The sequence below is a fragment of the Rhipicephalus microplus genome, chromosome 8 (genome assembly GCF_043290135.1).
Source record: "Rhipicephalus microplus isolate Deutch F79 chromosome 8, USDA_Rmic, whole genome shotgun sequence".
NCBI lineage: Eukaryota > Metazoa > Arthropoda > Arachnida > Ixodida > Ixodidae > Rhipicephalus > Rhipicephalus microplus.
The window spans coordinates 14,237,250-14,254,195 of NC_134707.1; the positions used below are offsets into that span (position 1 = coordinate 14,237,250).

Below are 16,946 nucleotides of genomic sequence, written 5' to 3' on the forward strand. Positions count from 1 at the left end.
GGTGCGAGGGAAGCGTGTCGTTCGTACATGAGCCTCTACCAATTCGCCTCCCCTAAAATTCGATTGATTTGATTGATTGATATGTGGGGTTTAACGTCCTAAAACCACTATATGATTATGAGAGACGCCGTAGTGAAGGGCTCCGGAAATTTAGACCACCTGGGGTTCTTTACCGTGCACCCGAATCTGAGCACACGGGCCTACAACATTTCCGCCTACATCTCCCCCAAAATTCGACTAGCCTTGCCGGGATCAAACTGATTACTTCGGGCCAGCAGCCAAACACCTTTACCACTGATCAACCCTAATGGAGATCTTAGATGACCAAAGGACGCTGACTCCTTCTCCCTCCACCTCTGCCGCCTCCTCAAGCCCCGGTGTGCACTCCTATGCCAACTGTGTCTGATAAAAGTGAGACGCTTCAACCACAGTGTGGCAGCTTGGGCTAGTTGGTATGACATGACATGACTCCTTCTTGTCTCTTTGTCGCCATTCTGTTCTCGCGCTATAACTATCTTCAACCACAGGTTATGGACCACAAATTGAGCAGCTGTCAATCAAGCACCTACTTTTCAAACAGAAGCGTCACTGTTATTTGGCAGCGCCACGCAGGGCAATCAGTGCTTGCCGGTCATTGCGGGGCGTCGGCCGCGCTTGTATACAGCGCCCTTACAATCCTGCGGTGAAACGCGACCCCACAATTCGGACACTTTGGGATGATATCAGCACCTACCGAGCATCCCTGCGTGCCCTGCAGATACCGCAGTATTACCGCTGCCCCGTGAGTCGGTAGAACGAGGAGCGACGACTGGTGGAGATTGTCTGGACAGGGCAAAGTGGTTGTTATAAACCCCGCACTTTCTCCATGTCACCACCATTTCGAAAAGAAGTGACCGCGCATCCGCGCGTCCCCTACGAGGTCAGTGCACGTGTCTTTGCTTTGCTTTTCTAGTATGTTGGCATAGTTTGAATATCGTGTCAGCCGCTTTCACCATCACCCGATATTTGTCCGTGTTTTTTTTTATGAACATGCGAAGTCTGCGGCTTCGATACGACCTCTCAGCACATCGTATGCGACGATCCTCACTACTCTGAGCAAAGATGATCTCTCACCCTCAGTCTCGACAACAGACCGATGTCACTAGCAACAATCTTCGAATGCCATTCCGAAAAGCCATCGTTGATCAGGGCAATGAATGCATTGTTAATGTTTTAAGGATAACAAATTTGCTTGAGCGACTGTAGGTTTATAGTTTAGGGCAATGAATGCATTTTTAATGTTTGTAAGGATAACAAATTTGCTTGAGCGACTTTAGGCTTATAGTCATACCATGTACCACTCAAGAATGTCGGAATGTGACTATGTATGTGTATTTTATCTCTTTCTCCTTTTCTTTACTCGTATTTTTGTTAATTTCATTCTGCAATTTTCTGTCTGTAGAGTAACATAGCGGTAACTTTGGACGGTTTAAATGCCCGATTTTCCACTCTCTTGTTTTGATTCATTCCTTGTATACACGATTCACCAACCCTGTACAAGAGGATGCAAATGATATTGTGAATGTTTTCCATACTCTTACCTGTAAACTGGGCTACTGTATAAGTCGGGAAGAGGAAGAGAAGGCTAGTGGGTGCTGCCTGTCAACTCCATCTTTGCCTGTAACTGCCAAATCTTAATTTGTTCCTGTCAGTGAATGCAGTCGACCTTGATTCCATGCTTCAAAAATATTATAACGTTGGAAAGGTGCTGTCAGGTTACAAAAACGTCACCTCGAGCTAATGTAAAAGCATCAATGGAAAACATCAACAGACATCCATGGACGGGAACCTAGTGTATGACTACGCGGAAGGAATTTGAATACGTAGAAGTAAGTATAAGCTTTATTAGGAAATCTTCCAATACGCTGGGTGTCGAGGTTCAGCCTTGGTATGTCAGTTTAGCACTAGTGGTTCCAGGTCTGAAGGAAAAATTAATTTCAGTCGCCATTCTTTTTTATCTTTCTCTTTCCCTGTTTCACGTGCATGTGCTTTCTATTTTTTTCCATCTCTATCTCTCTCGTTTTTTTTTATTTCTCTCCCTTTCATCTTCTCACAGTCCATTTCTCCCTCTCCGCTACCTTCTTTTTTTCTTTGGTACTTTTCTTTCTATTTGTGTCTTGCTCTACTGCTTTTGTGGCTTTTTCGCACCTGTTTCTTTATCTGTTTCTCTAGGTTTTCATCTTCCTACCAATTTTCGTCTTTGTGTTCATTATTTATACCCTTGTATCTCTGTCCCTTTTCCACTCCTTTTCACGTGTTGCACATCATGAAGCAGAGTTTTCGTATAAAGAGGTCTTGCAACACTAAGATGAAGCAAAAACTAAAAAAAAAACGTCGTTGCGCTTCACAGGTCACAGTTTGAAGACAGACGCAATTTTCTTGTTCAATTAAAGATTGCGTCTTCATAGTATAGAAACTGCTACCATGACATGCTGTCAAGGTGAAAGCGGAGAGTTTCTTTCATTGATAATCAAAAACAAAAGAAAATGTACGAAAATTACCGAGAAGCTGGGGAAGATTATCAGCTGTTACTGCTCAGTCCAAGAGCCGTTTCTCGCTTTTGCTGGTGGTTGACGTACACAGAAGTTTTTCATCGACTGTAATGTTCGACAAGCACGAGCGTACTTGATTGAATAAGGTGTATTTTCTATCGCAAGCGACGATATGCTATAGTGCAGTGACTGTGTCAGAGTGTGCTAATTTGCGTCTGTAAACCGATAGCTGGAACTACATGGCCACTTGCTAAAACCGAATTGCATTTGCACGATGGCAGTATCTCATCGTGTTACCTTATGAAAGCCTACCAAACCACAAGCTTGTGTTTTTATCGATGAGTCAGCAAAGTACCGGCAAGTGCGCCAACGGCTGCTTTCGGTGGTGGCCTGTGCACGCTGCACATGAAAGCGCGTCGCATCGATGATCATCGCTTCTTCTGCCTTACGCAAGAAGCAATGGTTCATTCAGGTTAACCGATGGCAAGTATCTACTGCAGAGTCATTTTTGCTCCTCTGAATTGCGTATCATCAAACCGAGAAGCGCCGTTAACATCTATGACGGACTGGGCCGGTAAGCTGTAGCTTACCGGCCGGTCGACTACAGCCGTACGAGTACGACTCTCAGCCAATGTGGGTCTATAAGCGTACATTCACTAGGATTCATACTACTACGGGTAGGATTTGGTTGGACCGATCTCGCTGCAGGTGGCTTGAGAAAATTTAAGTTCGAGCATTACAGACGCCTCTCACAAATGTAGCCGAGGTACGCAAAACTGTACGTATTGCCAGATACGCGTTTGCGTTGCGGTTTTGTCAACCGGCGAAGTTTTTCTGGCGTGCTAGCACGCATGCTCCATCGCAAGTCGGGTCGACCGCCGGATCGCAACGTTCGTAGGTAATTTCTCCGCGAGAACTGCTGAAATATCATCCAAACAGTCTTTGTAAACGCCTAGTTACAACGCTCAGATTTGGGCATACAGCGAATCGAGCTTATATGACAGAGTGTCACCTGATCAGTGGAATTGAATATTAATGAAACCGGTGTTGAATGCCATGCAGTTTTATAAGAAAAGTTCGACGTGCATACAGAGTCCCTAACGATAACAAGATGCTTAGATGTGCTAGATGTATATTTGCTCTTCAAATACGTGTAATAGAGAGGTTGCGCCACGAGGACTAGACGCGGGCTAGACATGTAGAATATGAATACCTGTTGCTCTATGTAGGTTGTCCGTAGCGTTAGAGGTGTATGTTCAGAGTTGCTGTTTGCTGTGTTGTGTACTGTTATAATGTGTGCACCGACGTCTGTCGTGTACATGTGGCGTAAGCTTCAAACACGTTCACTGTTTGTAGGAAGTGCTCGACTATTTCTATTGAAATGTTAGTCTTAGCAGCAGAGTGATTCTACTCTTAGAAAGAGTTCATGCACTCTAGCCCGACCAGATTGTAAAACTCTGTAAGAAAGTATCGTACCTCCTCCAGAGAGTATATCAACTCTATTTAGAAAACATGGTAGTATTCTAGCGAGGAAGCTTGTTCACTCTCGTTCAGCCAGTTTCCTGGCACCTCTCGAAAGAGTGTGCCTCTTATATAGAGCAGAGTATTCACATTACTCCTCTACAGAGAGTGAAATATAGGACAAGCGTTTACAGCCTCAAAAAGAGTTGCCACAGCACTCTCTTAGGGCTGTGAGTGCGGATGAGGCCATTTCAAGTACCGTACTCCAGCTCCAGTCATTGGCCATCTAGAGCACCCTTTTAAGGGCACAGAGGCATGGTCTCATGATTCCGACATAGGATAAGCCATTGGTGAGCCGGAAGCCGGGGACTAGCCGATGGCCCCAACAGGTCCTCCCAGGCTATAATCCCTCCGAACTCCAATAAAGTTGTTTGCCTATCTGCTATACCTGTATATACATTCGTAACACTTATTACCTAACTGAAACGTTCTAGATTGTTTATTTCACACTCTAGATGGTTTGTTACATACTCTAGATGGGTTATTGCAAGAACACTTGCAGAGCGTAAATAGAAGCGAAATTATTGCTACAGATGCATCACAGTGTGAAGAAAAGTCAGATGTTTGTATATTTAGCCACAACTGGAGATTGCCATATTTCCTTAGACTACCTGATTTAACACCGGTTTTTGTGGCTGAGATTCTGGCGATGGTACTCGACTTACGAAAGTTAAACACGGAAATCACATCGGCTGTTATAGTTATAGATTCTCCGTCTCTTTGCGCTGCACTTTCTGTTGGCGCTGACTCACACGTAATAAAGGCGCTTCGCGCAATAACACCCCCACATTGGAGAAAAGATATATTAGTTTGGGTACCGGGTCACAAAGGGCTTCTCTTAAACGACATGGACAATTCTTCAGCGAAGTCATCAATAAGTCGGCCAATTTTACTGTGCTTTCCACCATTCGCTTATCTAACGCCTCTACGATTTCGCAGGTGTACCATTACGGAAAAGTTTGCAGGTACATCACTGACAAATTCCACAAAATATCAGCACCTACTATATCCTTGGGGTTGATAATTTTTTGACACAAACAAACTAGAAGTCGCAATTACGGGGCTGCACTGTCGAGAGCCAAAACTAACTTTCTGCGAACACAGGTCTGGTCAGGCTCTTTATTCAATGTGTGCTTTCTGTGCAGTGCTAGAAACTATGTATCATTTTTCTTTGGCATGTAGGCAATTTACTACACCTTGTAGACACAAGTTAGAAATACCTTTACGTGCTATTGGAACGGATTTATACATGCCCGTGATACTGCCTTTTGGAGCCTCTATACTGTTAGGTTTGCAAGTGCGAAAATTTGCGTGGATGTGCGGATTTATCTGAATGAAATGAAAGAACTGGCTAACTAATCTTTATTATTGTTCTTCTTTGTCGACATATGCATAACTTTTCTGATTTATTTACTTTTATTTTTAGGTTATGTTTTCTATTTAAATTGTTATCTATTGCTAATAAAGAGATTTATAATTGATTAATTTTGGTGAGCATCGAAATCTTGTTCTAAAACTTGTAACATTTTCATTTCGTAACCTCCATTACCTTGAAATTGAATAAGGTTTGATAAGACCACTCAATTATTGGGCAAATACCCACAGTGGACATGAGCCACATCAGAAGGTCAACAAGAACAAGGGCGATGCGCCCTCGTGGATCGAGCGTATATTTATTCTTAGGTTGTCACCGACTATAGTAGAGATCAACCATAACCGCAATTTACTCCGATTAGCAATAATTGAGCCAACTCAAGACAACATTATCCAATGCTTACGAGTTTTGATACTATATGCTAATGAATATGATACTTGATGCCTCTGTTACAAGCTTGGTGTTATTGCCAGAAATATAGTACCACTGTGTCACGCGGTAGATAGGTATAGATAGATAGATAGATAGATAGATAGATAGATAGATAGATAGATAGATAGATAGATAGATAGATAGATAGATAGATAGATAGATAATTTGCAATGCTAGTTCTAAATTTCGTCCTCACGATATATGCTGTCGGAAACTTTGGATTCTCGAACTCGCCCTCAGCCAAAAATTATCGAGGTTTTCCTTCAACCTTCTCGATTGGGAACTTCGATGAGACAAAACTATCTTGCGCCACCACCTATCTGTTTTTGCGATTCGATCGGTGAGTGTTAGGGCAATAAGCGCTCGTTATTCAGTGGCACAGGAAAAGCCCTCGCCCGGAGGGGCTGTCGGAGCACGCGACAACTTCGGAAGCGAGCCGAAGCGAGCCGTCGGCGTCGTCTGCTTCAGATAGACGGCAGTTAACAAGGTCGCCAGCGATTACTGGAAGAAGGGGTGGGAGGCCTGAAAGGGGAAGGAGGGGGTTATTTCTAACACGAGGCTGCCCAACTGCGATTGGGCGACGTCGCTGTGGTCAGATCGCCACAAGACCGGACATAAACAGCGTGATGACACGAGCCTGTCTTCAGTCGCGCGACTAGGCTGACGCAGGACGTTTAGGAAAGCAGGGGTGGAACGAGTGAGCTTCTCTGACACACCAACCACAGCTGTTTGCAGCCATTGTTAGTGAGAGTGACGAATCTGCAGACTTCTTCAGTCGTGACTTTAGACGAGCACCCGCCGACAACACGTGAGGCATCTACACTTTATCTACACCGAACTGAAGAACCAGACATCCGGTCACCATGAACGGAGTGAACCACAGTGCTGAAACGGCCGGAGAGGTAGGACACGCTCACGTCTTGTCGCCGTTCTAGTAGCCCGTTTCCTTTATATACGTCCAGCAAGCTGGAACATACGATCATGGTCCTTACCAGTGAAGGAAGAGGGTGGGAGGAAAGAAAGGCAGGGAGATCAAACAGATGTGTGTCTGGTTTGCTACCGTACATTGGGACCAGGTATAAAAATATAGAGAGTGAAGAAAGCACTACCAGGGTACATGCGCACTGGTCCATTACACGCCTACAATGTGACCTGGTCGGTTTTTTTAAGCACTAATCACGCCCGCGTCAATTTACTCACCTATGTCGTGTTGGGCCATGGGCTTAGAGTCGTGTGTATTGAAAACAATGTCATGTCTAGTTCGATTACCTGCAACAAGTACTCCCGTTGTCCGAGGGTCTCCTCTTTCAAAAACAACTTGTCCTCTAGTTTATTCCGTGCAGAACGATTAACTTCGCGTTTGCTCTCAAAGTGAATACAAACACGCAGCGTATGTTTTCTAATCACAGAGTAAAGTACACATACATATCACTTTTTCCCAAATTGATCGCTGTGTGGGAAAAAAGTGTGCAGAGCACCCCGCGACTGGATGAAAGCAAGGATTACCGCTATTCTGTGAAAAGGGTCACATTACGAAAAATAGCTTCCGGGAATTCTCGACATTCGAGCCAAAGTTTTAATGCGGAGTTATCTTCATCAGGGCAACCCTTAAAACTGCTGTATCACTTGCCGAAACGTCGCCTCCCGGGACATTATCTCTAAGACAATTTTTTTTTCTCATTTCGAGGCTCCAGCATACTCGTAGCTGAAGCCTCGATGTCGATTTAAGAAAAAGAAAATACTAACTGACATCACCCACGTAAAACATGGATGCACTAAAAAGCAGCGAAAACACGATTCAATTCAGTTGAATGAATTTGTTATTCTTGATGAAATATTTGCTAAAGTTCCGTATGGGCCAGTAATTGAAAGCTTAAACCCATACCTAATACATACGTAGTAGCAGCTGCAAAGTTCAGCAGTTATGTGTTTCCTGGTGTTAAAACCGAAAACAGTTAGGCAAATGCACCAGTGCAAAACAAAATAAATATACAATAGTACTTTGTTCATTCTGCTGGACATTGTCAGGCTCACCTTTTTTTCTCAATATTGACCACACGAATTTGATCTGTCAATGTGGTATACACAGTGGTCGTCTTCACCTGACTATATCAGTTTAAATTTTGCGGCCTTGCGGATATATTGTCAGTTGGTACGATGTCTGCGGCTTATGAGCGTTTAGTATATATGCAGACAATAAGTTAGCTTTCTTGTCCGCTTTTTTTTAGGATTATAAACCAAATGGTGAGCAATTACCTTTCGTCTAAGTACTCTTCGCTCAAATCGGCACAACGGTCTGTTCTTCGCGGGGAATTGTTTACCAAGGGCCTTCACACTTGTTATCTGGTTTTATGTGCCGTTGATAAGGCACTTGTCATTATTACCGCTATCGCGGTTGTTGTTGGCGCTTCTGCTGCCCTGACGAGTCTTGGCAGGCCCTAGTCTGGAAGGGTGATTACTTTCGTAAATGCTTTCAGGTTCTGGAACGTGCCATGCCCATATCGTGATTTCTCGACAGCGTCTTTAATAGAAAAAAAAAGAAATAATCAAGAATAATATTGTTTTGACTGCTCTCATGTCAACAGCAGCATCATTACCTGATAGAGAAAAAAAGTGAAAGACAATCCCCTTTATCTTACTTACGGATAGCATTTCACTAGTTTCACCTCAACAACAATCGTCGCCCATCAGTGTCGTTTTCTGGAGCACTTTTTTTCTTCCACAGCTGGGGTTGGACATAAAATACCAAAACATGGCAGATAACGAAGAATCGAGAAAAAAAAAACTTAGTGAACGCTCAAGTTTCACTTTCAAGAGTTTTATGTGGTAGCGTAACCAGGCACGGTATGCATCGCCTTCTTAGGTGCTAGCCTAGTCGAACGTCTGTAGTGCTAACCTATGTGAACTTTCAAGTGCTAACGTACGTGAACGTCTGTCTCTTCGGTTCTCAACCGTGGAACAGAGAAACGAACGTCTTTGCGCGTAACATTGGCCATTTTAAACTTTCCTGAAATGCCTTTAATCGCGCGTTGGCAACTGCGCTATTTCGCAAACCCGGAACACGGACTCTGACGCGTAGAAGCACGGCAAGTACCAGCGTTGCTCATCCGTGGCCTTCTCAGACGACGACAAAGCGAAGGTCTCGTGACTGGCGAAGGCGATTCCTCTCAAGCGTTTTCTTGCGCCGTGGGTAGACGTCGATCTTGATACCAACCGCCTGGCGAGCGCAGAACGCCCTGACCGCAACATGTGCGGAAGCTTATCTGCTCTGCCGCAGAAGGAGATGCCCTTGAACTTAGCCCTAGCGTTGAACCGAGGAAGCTGTGGATATCTGCCTCCAAGCAGAGTAGATACGTCGACTGAGCGCTCCCCTTCTGGGTGCGTTCGTTTCGGAATAGACAATCTCGCTATCCTGTGAAAATTAATAGGTTGACTCTCCGTCGAGACTCAATATGGTTGTATCGCATAAGATAGAGAGTGATTGAAAGAGGTGCATAGTCGAAGCTAAAACTCCTTTGAGAGTTGGTTGTTCAAGTGATGAGTAAGCGCAGATATTTCTTGTAGGACAAATACAGTCTAAGAGCGCTGAGCGCTGTTTTCTGGCGTCGTCAGCATGACGTCCGTATCACAAGCCTTCGTCACAGTCTGTAAAGGCCCTAAAAACACCCAAACGAGAGTTTCGCTTCGAGCCCTTACGAAGCCTACATTTTCGTGATGTGTTCTTCATTCCCGTCGGCTGGTCTTTAGAAGGTATATTCATTCCGCTACCTTAGAATTCGACGCTGTTCTCACTCTCGATTTGTTCTGTACAGCAGACATGGTGCATTCATGTATGAATCAGGTATATTCGCCTACGGGAAGCGGGAATGTGCCACAAAGTGTTTAAGACACTTCTCTTGGGCCGCACATAAGCTGAAACTGAGCCCCGCCAAGAACATTTATTTTGCAATACTCAGTAAAGGCCTTCGGGAGCGTGGACGGACTGCGATGATCGATTTGAGCCTGAACAAGAAACTTTGGGCGATCCTGGAAGCAGGGGAAGCTGCCAGAAGACATGGTCGCTCTGTTGGCTCCCAGGTGGGAGCCCTGCCGAGCTTTGTGATGATGGTGATGATGATGATGATGATGATGATGATGATGATGATGATGATGATGATGATGATAACCTCATATGAATGAGACTCACCGACAAAAAGTGATGGGCAAAGTACCGAGTGGCAGGATGCTTAAAGTGATGAAACTAAACCCAATATTAAAAAAAGTTTAGAGATGAAACAGAGAATTATTTCTGAGCAAGTGTTCGAACTATCTATGTTTCTTGATTGAAATCACCACGAACTACAAACTAAGAGTTTAAACAAGTGGGAATAGACTAACAGGGTAATCTTTTTGTTACTTTGATGCAGTCAAACGCACTAGAGCACACATCTCTGTGGCTGTAAATTAATGAGGTGCCGCCAAGTGTTGAAGTTACTCCAAAGTTCACTACAATTCCTAACTTCTGTAACGGGGCTTCTATAAATCTTCGTCTCCGATAGGAATAGCGACGACAGAATAAAAATAAATGTTCAAATGTTTCGGTTTCGGTGCAAAAATTGAAAACGGGGTGCCTTGAGTCCAACTTTCGTTAAGCAATAACTTAGTTCGGGAACGGTACAGCACAATCTGGTATAAGTAACTTTTAACCGGTAAAATATACATAACTGTTTATTTCTGCAATGCCTTAAAAGCTCAAAATCTCTGAAATTATGCAATGATAATTTGCCAATTTCGCCCAGCAATCTGACTAAAATTGATAGTTTCCCTCTTTCTGTCGCTTATTTCCTTATTGTGATCATCATATGTGAATAGGGACACACGGACTGACAGACAGTTGTTGCAGTGAGTCACCATGCAACATTCGCTTACGCATTTAAAACTCTAATGCTTCGGGTAGCTGCCATTTTTATTTTCAAACCACGGGATTCATACGTGTATTATAAACCCAGAAAGCAAGCCTCTGGCGTGAGAATACGAGTGTGTGATTCTCATTTACACTCCAGATACGCGTTTCGCCAATGCATGGGCGTGTTACTTTTCAGTTTCAATTTCGCGCCGTGTAGGCTTGTCAGATATCGAAAGCCATCGTCGCACCAATTAATCATGCACTCAAAACGCATTTGCGTGTCTGAAGCAAAGCACAAGAAAGAGTTAGGCTGGTTGGTTTGCGTTCATATTGGAACAGCGAAAATACGAAGCACGAAGAATAGACAGTACGATCTCTGAGAGCTGGTTGCTTTTTTTTATTGGCTTCATGTGAATGTATTGTGCTTTCCCTTTCCTTTTCTCTTTCGCTTGAATACAGCAACTAGTTGTCAGTCTGCGATGCATAGGTCGACAAACCCACTGATGAGTCGACTCATTCGGGATCACCCAGATTCAGATTGGGCCGTCAGTCGGAGTCCAATTGTACCGGGGTGAGTGATAGTTAGATTGATTCGAGTTGAAGAAAGTTTTCTTGAGCTTAAGCACGAGGGAGTCCGGCTCAGGAAGAATTTGCGAGTAATGGCCCGAGTTAGTCTGAAGCGCAATATACAAGCCTTGAGTGAGTCCAAGTGAGTTCCATTTACTTTTACTAGACTATGGCACTATCTACCCATCTTCAGCAATACTGTGAGCCTTACCTACATTCACGTTTATACTCACGTCTACTCATACGAATTCTGAAGATGTATTCTTGACACACCATTTTAATTTTTTTCGAGCCGTCGCATACGTAGGGGTTGCCTTGACCCTCCCGTGTCAGTCATGCCAGTTGTTTTAGGGAAGTTCTTCATAAATATATCTTATGTTGCCATTATTTCAAGAATCCTTACTCGTTTGCAATCACTCCTAGCTCGTATTCCAATGTACTATATCAAAAGGCACCAGAAAGAGTATTGATTTCGTGTAATATTGGTGTTCAGAAGCATCGATACCACGGTCGACAAATCTGATTCTACGCAAACGAGCTTATGAGCCGACTCACTGGGACTCACTGATACTCAGATGTGTGCCGTGAGTTTTAGTCTGAGGGCGCTCAGGTGAGTAATGTTTGGATCAGTGTGAGTCCAAGGGAGTCGGGTTCAAGATAATTTTCGTGAGCGAGAGTCCGATTCAGTTGGCTCAGGAAAATTTTGAACAAAGCCCCGAAAGAGGCCCAAGTGCAAAATATATTTCGTCAGTTAGTCTGAGTTGTTCTGCGATTTTGCCCCTGACAATTTTGTCGGTGCTCATGTTTCTTTGTGGTTCTCCATTGCGCTGTCCCAATAGGACACAACACACGGGGAATTCTGGTTGCCGTCACATGCAGGACAGTCGCATGACTTGAGAGGGAACGTCTCGTATGACGTCACTCTTGATTTAGCAGTAGTAATGCTTGCAAAGTATTGAAAACCACTATGAGCCACAGCCCACATTACTGGCGCTATAGTGACTCGGTGTGACTACTGGCACTGGCGAAATAGCGGCACTTTTACCTCGCGCGATAGAACGTTTCTCTTTCATTCAAGTTTAACAGCGGTTACATGAAGAGACAAGTGACCTTTGTACTCAGATTACGTGACTCTCATGCTTGCAACGGTGACCGGAAGTTCTGTCGTTGTGCTATTCAGGCTATGGAAACGACCTTGCGCCACAACGCTTCGTGGGAAACACCAAACGTATTGAGAAAATCAACGAAAAAAAAAAAAACGGGCCAAAGTTTGCGTTAACTCATATAAATCTTGAAACAGCGAAGATGGACGATTCCGATGTAGGTAGTTGCAAGATGCAGGTTGTTTCTAGGTTTCTTCTTTTAGGCTACTTCTTTTACGCTAGGTGATGTTAAGCTGTTTGTGAGTTCATTTTGAGCGCACAGAGGTTCGAGTTCAACCACAGGCAGTCACAGACACGACACGGATGTGCGAACTCGAGAGACAGAAACGCGCAGAAAGTATGCATTCGCACCCTTCATACATATATGAGCACATCATCCTATGCGTAGCCCTCCTCGCTTCAGCGTTTTCTTGCAGCCGTCATTGCCCTTCAAGCTCCTCTGTATTCTCTCGATCTACGTACTCTGACTCTTAGACTTATTGCTGTCGCTTCGTAGCAACATCTTGTGATAACTATTACGTAATTATTTTTGTAGACCAGCTGCAAGGTATAGAAATATTCCAACTTTAGTGGCACAGATCCATTGAATATTGAGATAGCTTTAGGGGCGAACCTCCTTAGAGTAAACGCTTGTCCTTTGATTGATTGATTGATTGATTGATTGATTGATTGATTGAATAATACGTGGGGCTTATTGTCCCAAAACAACCATATGATTTTGAGAGACGCCGTAGTGGAGGGCTTCGGAAGTTTTGACAACATGAGGTTCTTTCACACGCACACAAACCTGAGCACACGAGTCGACAGCATTTTCACCTCCATCGAAAATGCAGCTGCCGCAGCCGGGATTCAATCCCGTGACCTGCGGCTCAGCAGCCGAGTACGTAAGCCACTAGACCACCGTGGCGAGGCCAGGCTTGTACTTTGTGCGTTGCCCGTGCTCATGGCCACGATAACGATTACGCTCATGACGATACAAGGTACCCACTATACACCATGACGATGACAATGACACTTATGACGATGAAAAATAAGCGCATACTAGAAGATGCATTCCCTTTTTGTCATGGAGGAAAACTTACGTGTGCTCACTCTTGCTCGCGAAAGGCTTTGCCGATGCAGACAAAAGTCAGCTTTGCAGCAAAGGTGAAGCGAACGCGATAGCAACAAACTGTGGAAGGTCGCGCGCTGAATGACAAACAAATCGCATACCCGCGTTTCACAGACAAAAATGAGGCACGAAACCTATTCACAGGTACAGATAAACGTGAATAAATGTCTCCTTTGTTACTTCGCTGTGGCTGAAAAGCACGCTCTTTTCGCAAACGGAGATTGTGTGTCGATTGCAGCGACGTTTGCGTGCCCGGTAACTACAACATAATTGTTCCAATAAAAGGCCAAGGTCAGCCAAGACGTACGATCCTCCCCACCGTGACACAAGGGCGCGCGAGAGAGCGTCACTCCCCTCCTCTCTGCGACGCAAAGTACGCGTTGGAAATGAGAGCGCGCACCGCAGCGTCGTGACAGTGTGGTGACACGCGCCCATTGCGCCATCTAGCTGGTAATGCTGAAAACACGATAGTTCCCCCCCGAGGTACCCGTCAGCAGCGGTAAGTGGTAGATATAGATAGCTTGTTGTTCAAACGTTGAAGGAGGTGCTCCTCCATGGCACAGTGGTCAATGCCTCACACTCATGGCTCAGAGGTCCCAAGTTCGACTCCATGAACCAGAGTCTTTTTATAGATTATTTTTCTTTCTTGCGTGTACACATATATAGATACGTATACATATGCGGTGAGTCACGGCGACGCCGACGCCGGCGACAAAATCCAGCTGAGAGTGTCAACATAATTGCTATCGCAACAGAAGCTACCCCGGAGGTGAAAGCTGTGAGCACCCCGTCAGCTCGAGTTGGCGCTGACCAATAATAAAGGCACGCGTCTTCCCGCTCACTGTGCAATCTGTGGCCTCGTTTCTTTGCTGCATTGATGATTCTTGGACAATCCCACAAAGAAAACTAATTTACTGCGGTGTAGGAGGGAAACGGTAACAAGCGGGCTGTTGGAGGCGTTCCACCTGAAACTGAAGGGCGCAGATTGCGTCAGACAGACGTCAGTACGCTTACGAGACTGTGATTTGTTGTTACATTGCCGCAATATGAGTTAGACATTTGGATGATTCGATATCTGCACATGCAAGCTTGTTGCGTACAATCTGTATATATTTTCCGAAATATTTCATAATACAATCAGTTGGCAGTGAGCGCCCAACCGTTCTGACTTCTTGTCTATGCCCGTAGTTTTGCTGCCTAGTTTTATTTTCAGACAGTGAACCAACTCTCCCAGCAACGCATCTTATTACAAAAAAAGTAGCGTTTCGCGAACTGAAGGCTTTTCATCTTCATGCTTTTTCTTGCGTGTATTTATCTCAAAGCTTAATGCTTGGTTTCAACAATATGTATGTACAGAAAACCGGGTTGTCTAACGTTTAAATGAGCGTTGATATAGGTAGCTCGAATGTCGCCCACATTCCACTACGTGGCCAACTAACGAACTATTACAGAACTTGAAGCATTCAAAGGACTATATTGCAATATTACGAAAAGTAGGGTTACTTAGAACGGATGCAGTTTTGGTCACAGCACAAAAACGACGAAGACTGAAAACAGAAGGGACACAAAGGAGCGTTGACTCGCAACTGAAAAATTCACTTCAACAACACAAGAGCGTGAAAAACAAAAAAAGCGTACCAACATTGCGCAGATGTGTTAAAATAGAAATATAAAACATTACATGGGGTATCACTTGACAGTATGTGGTTAGAAGATATGCGAACTCGTTTTCTGTGACATGTAGCTATGCATCACTGACGCATGCTTTATTCATTCGTTTGACATTAAAAGCCATTTGTGTCACTTCTCTAGTTACCTGGGGTCTGTGCTTCGACAAAATCTCTGTATCAGCGAAGACAGGTGAACAGCCACACATGCTGCAGTGCGATGTCAGACGCGAAGTGTTTAGATTCTTGAGCGAATTTCTGTATCGATGCAACGACCACTCTGTGCTGCGTTTTTTTTTATTCACGTTCTTGTGCTCTTGAAATAAAACTTTCAGCTGCGAGTCAGTGCTCATTTGTGTATCTCCTGTTTGCCGCCTTCATCGTTTCGATGATGTTTTAGGTTTAACGTCCCGAAACCACCATATAATTACGAGAGACGACGTAGTGGAGGGCTGCAGAAATTTCAACCACCTGGGGTTCTTTAGCGTGCACTGAAATCTGAGCAAACGGGTCTACAACATTTTCGCCTCCATCGGAAATGCAGCCACCGCACCCGGGGTTCCATCCCGCAATCTGTGGGTCAGCAGCCGAGTAGCTTAGCCACTAGACCACTACGGCGGGACACGAAAGATGATGTTGTTACGCCACTTGCGAAACCATTGCAATATTCGCGACAAAAGGATATCGCACCACGTGGAAAAGCTTTCAAGTTATAAGTTCCTCCAGCCGCATTTCCTTGTTCAAATTTTGCACAAGCCGACATCATCATTTTGTCTGAGAGGCATACCTGCAAATGACAGCCCGTCTCGACTTCACTCAATGAGATGGTTATGTGTAGATAACAACCCAAAGCTACAAATAAAATGCCACGTCCAAATAAACCAAGGCCGTTGAGGAAAAGTCTGTGCCGTTTATGACGCGTGAATCTTGCGAGTCCAATTTTGGCGTAAGAAAAACGTAATTTTTTAAGAACGTGTGTGCATTGTGAACCTACATACATTTGTGCTGTAAATTCGGAAGGCGTTCACGGAAAGGTGGAAAGTTCTCGCAAGATTTTCACAATAGAACAGCGGGTTGAACTACTGTTTTAAAGATAAAATAATGAACATCTGTGTTATTGCAGTAAGGCAGGTTTGTACCGGCTGAAAAGAGCCAAAAAGAAGGTGTTCATGCATATCTATTATCTGTATGGACCAGTAGCAAACGGGTGACAACGTCTTTTAAGTTGAATGTTCCCGATGCTAGTCGGTTACAAGCAAGTGAAAACATTTTTTTTTCGTTTCTAATATCAATTACAACCTAAAGATTGTAGTCAGTGAACCAGCCAGAGAAAATTTGCATTGGTGCTTTCTCCAATCCGATAGCTTTTGCTTATTTTCCTGACGTCTAGCACCACACACGCATTCCAAGTGGGCTTTTCACAACACAGGTAGGTACGTGTTTGTGCCGCAGGTTTTTCGCTACGCTCCTATAGCACGTTCGCGGCCGTTTCGCTAGCTCCACGTGTAGCAAATTCGGTATCACGTGACGTGAATCGACGACGAAGGTAAATGACACGTCCAAACATAATAATCGTGGCATGTAAGTCATGTACGGCCTAATTTACGTCCACCTTGCAACGTTGCGCTGATTTTAAATTGACATCTAAACCTTCCTCATGCGGGCTTCGCTTATCATCGATTCCCACAGTACGT

At 44.4% G+C, this 16,946-nt stretch overlaps 1 protein-coding gene across 4 annotated transcripts in view; it reads left to right on the forward strand.

Moving 5' to 3' along the window:
* Positions 1-779: 779 nt before the first annotated feature.
* The window catches only part of Hn (phenylalanine hydroxylase), a 115,353-nt gene continuing 99,186 nt past the window's right edge, over positions 780-16,946 (forward strand). The window contains exon 1 of one of the 4 annotated variants that reach the window (XM_075871112.1): positions 780-919. In XM_075871112.1, the coding sequence (XP_075727227.1) occupies positions 866-919 (54 nt within the window). In that variant the 5' untranslated portion in view covers positions 780-865. Of the gene's footprint in view, positions 920-1,820; positions 1,869-6,479; positions 6,762-16,946 lie in introns of those variants that run through there. The other 3 variants (XM_075871117.1, XM_075871115.1, XM_075871113.1) reach the window with 3 other exon arrangements.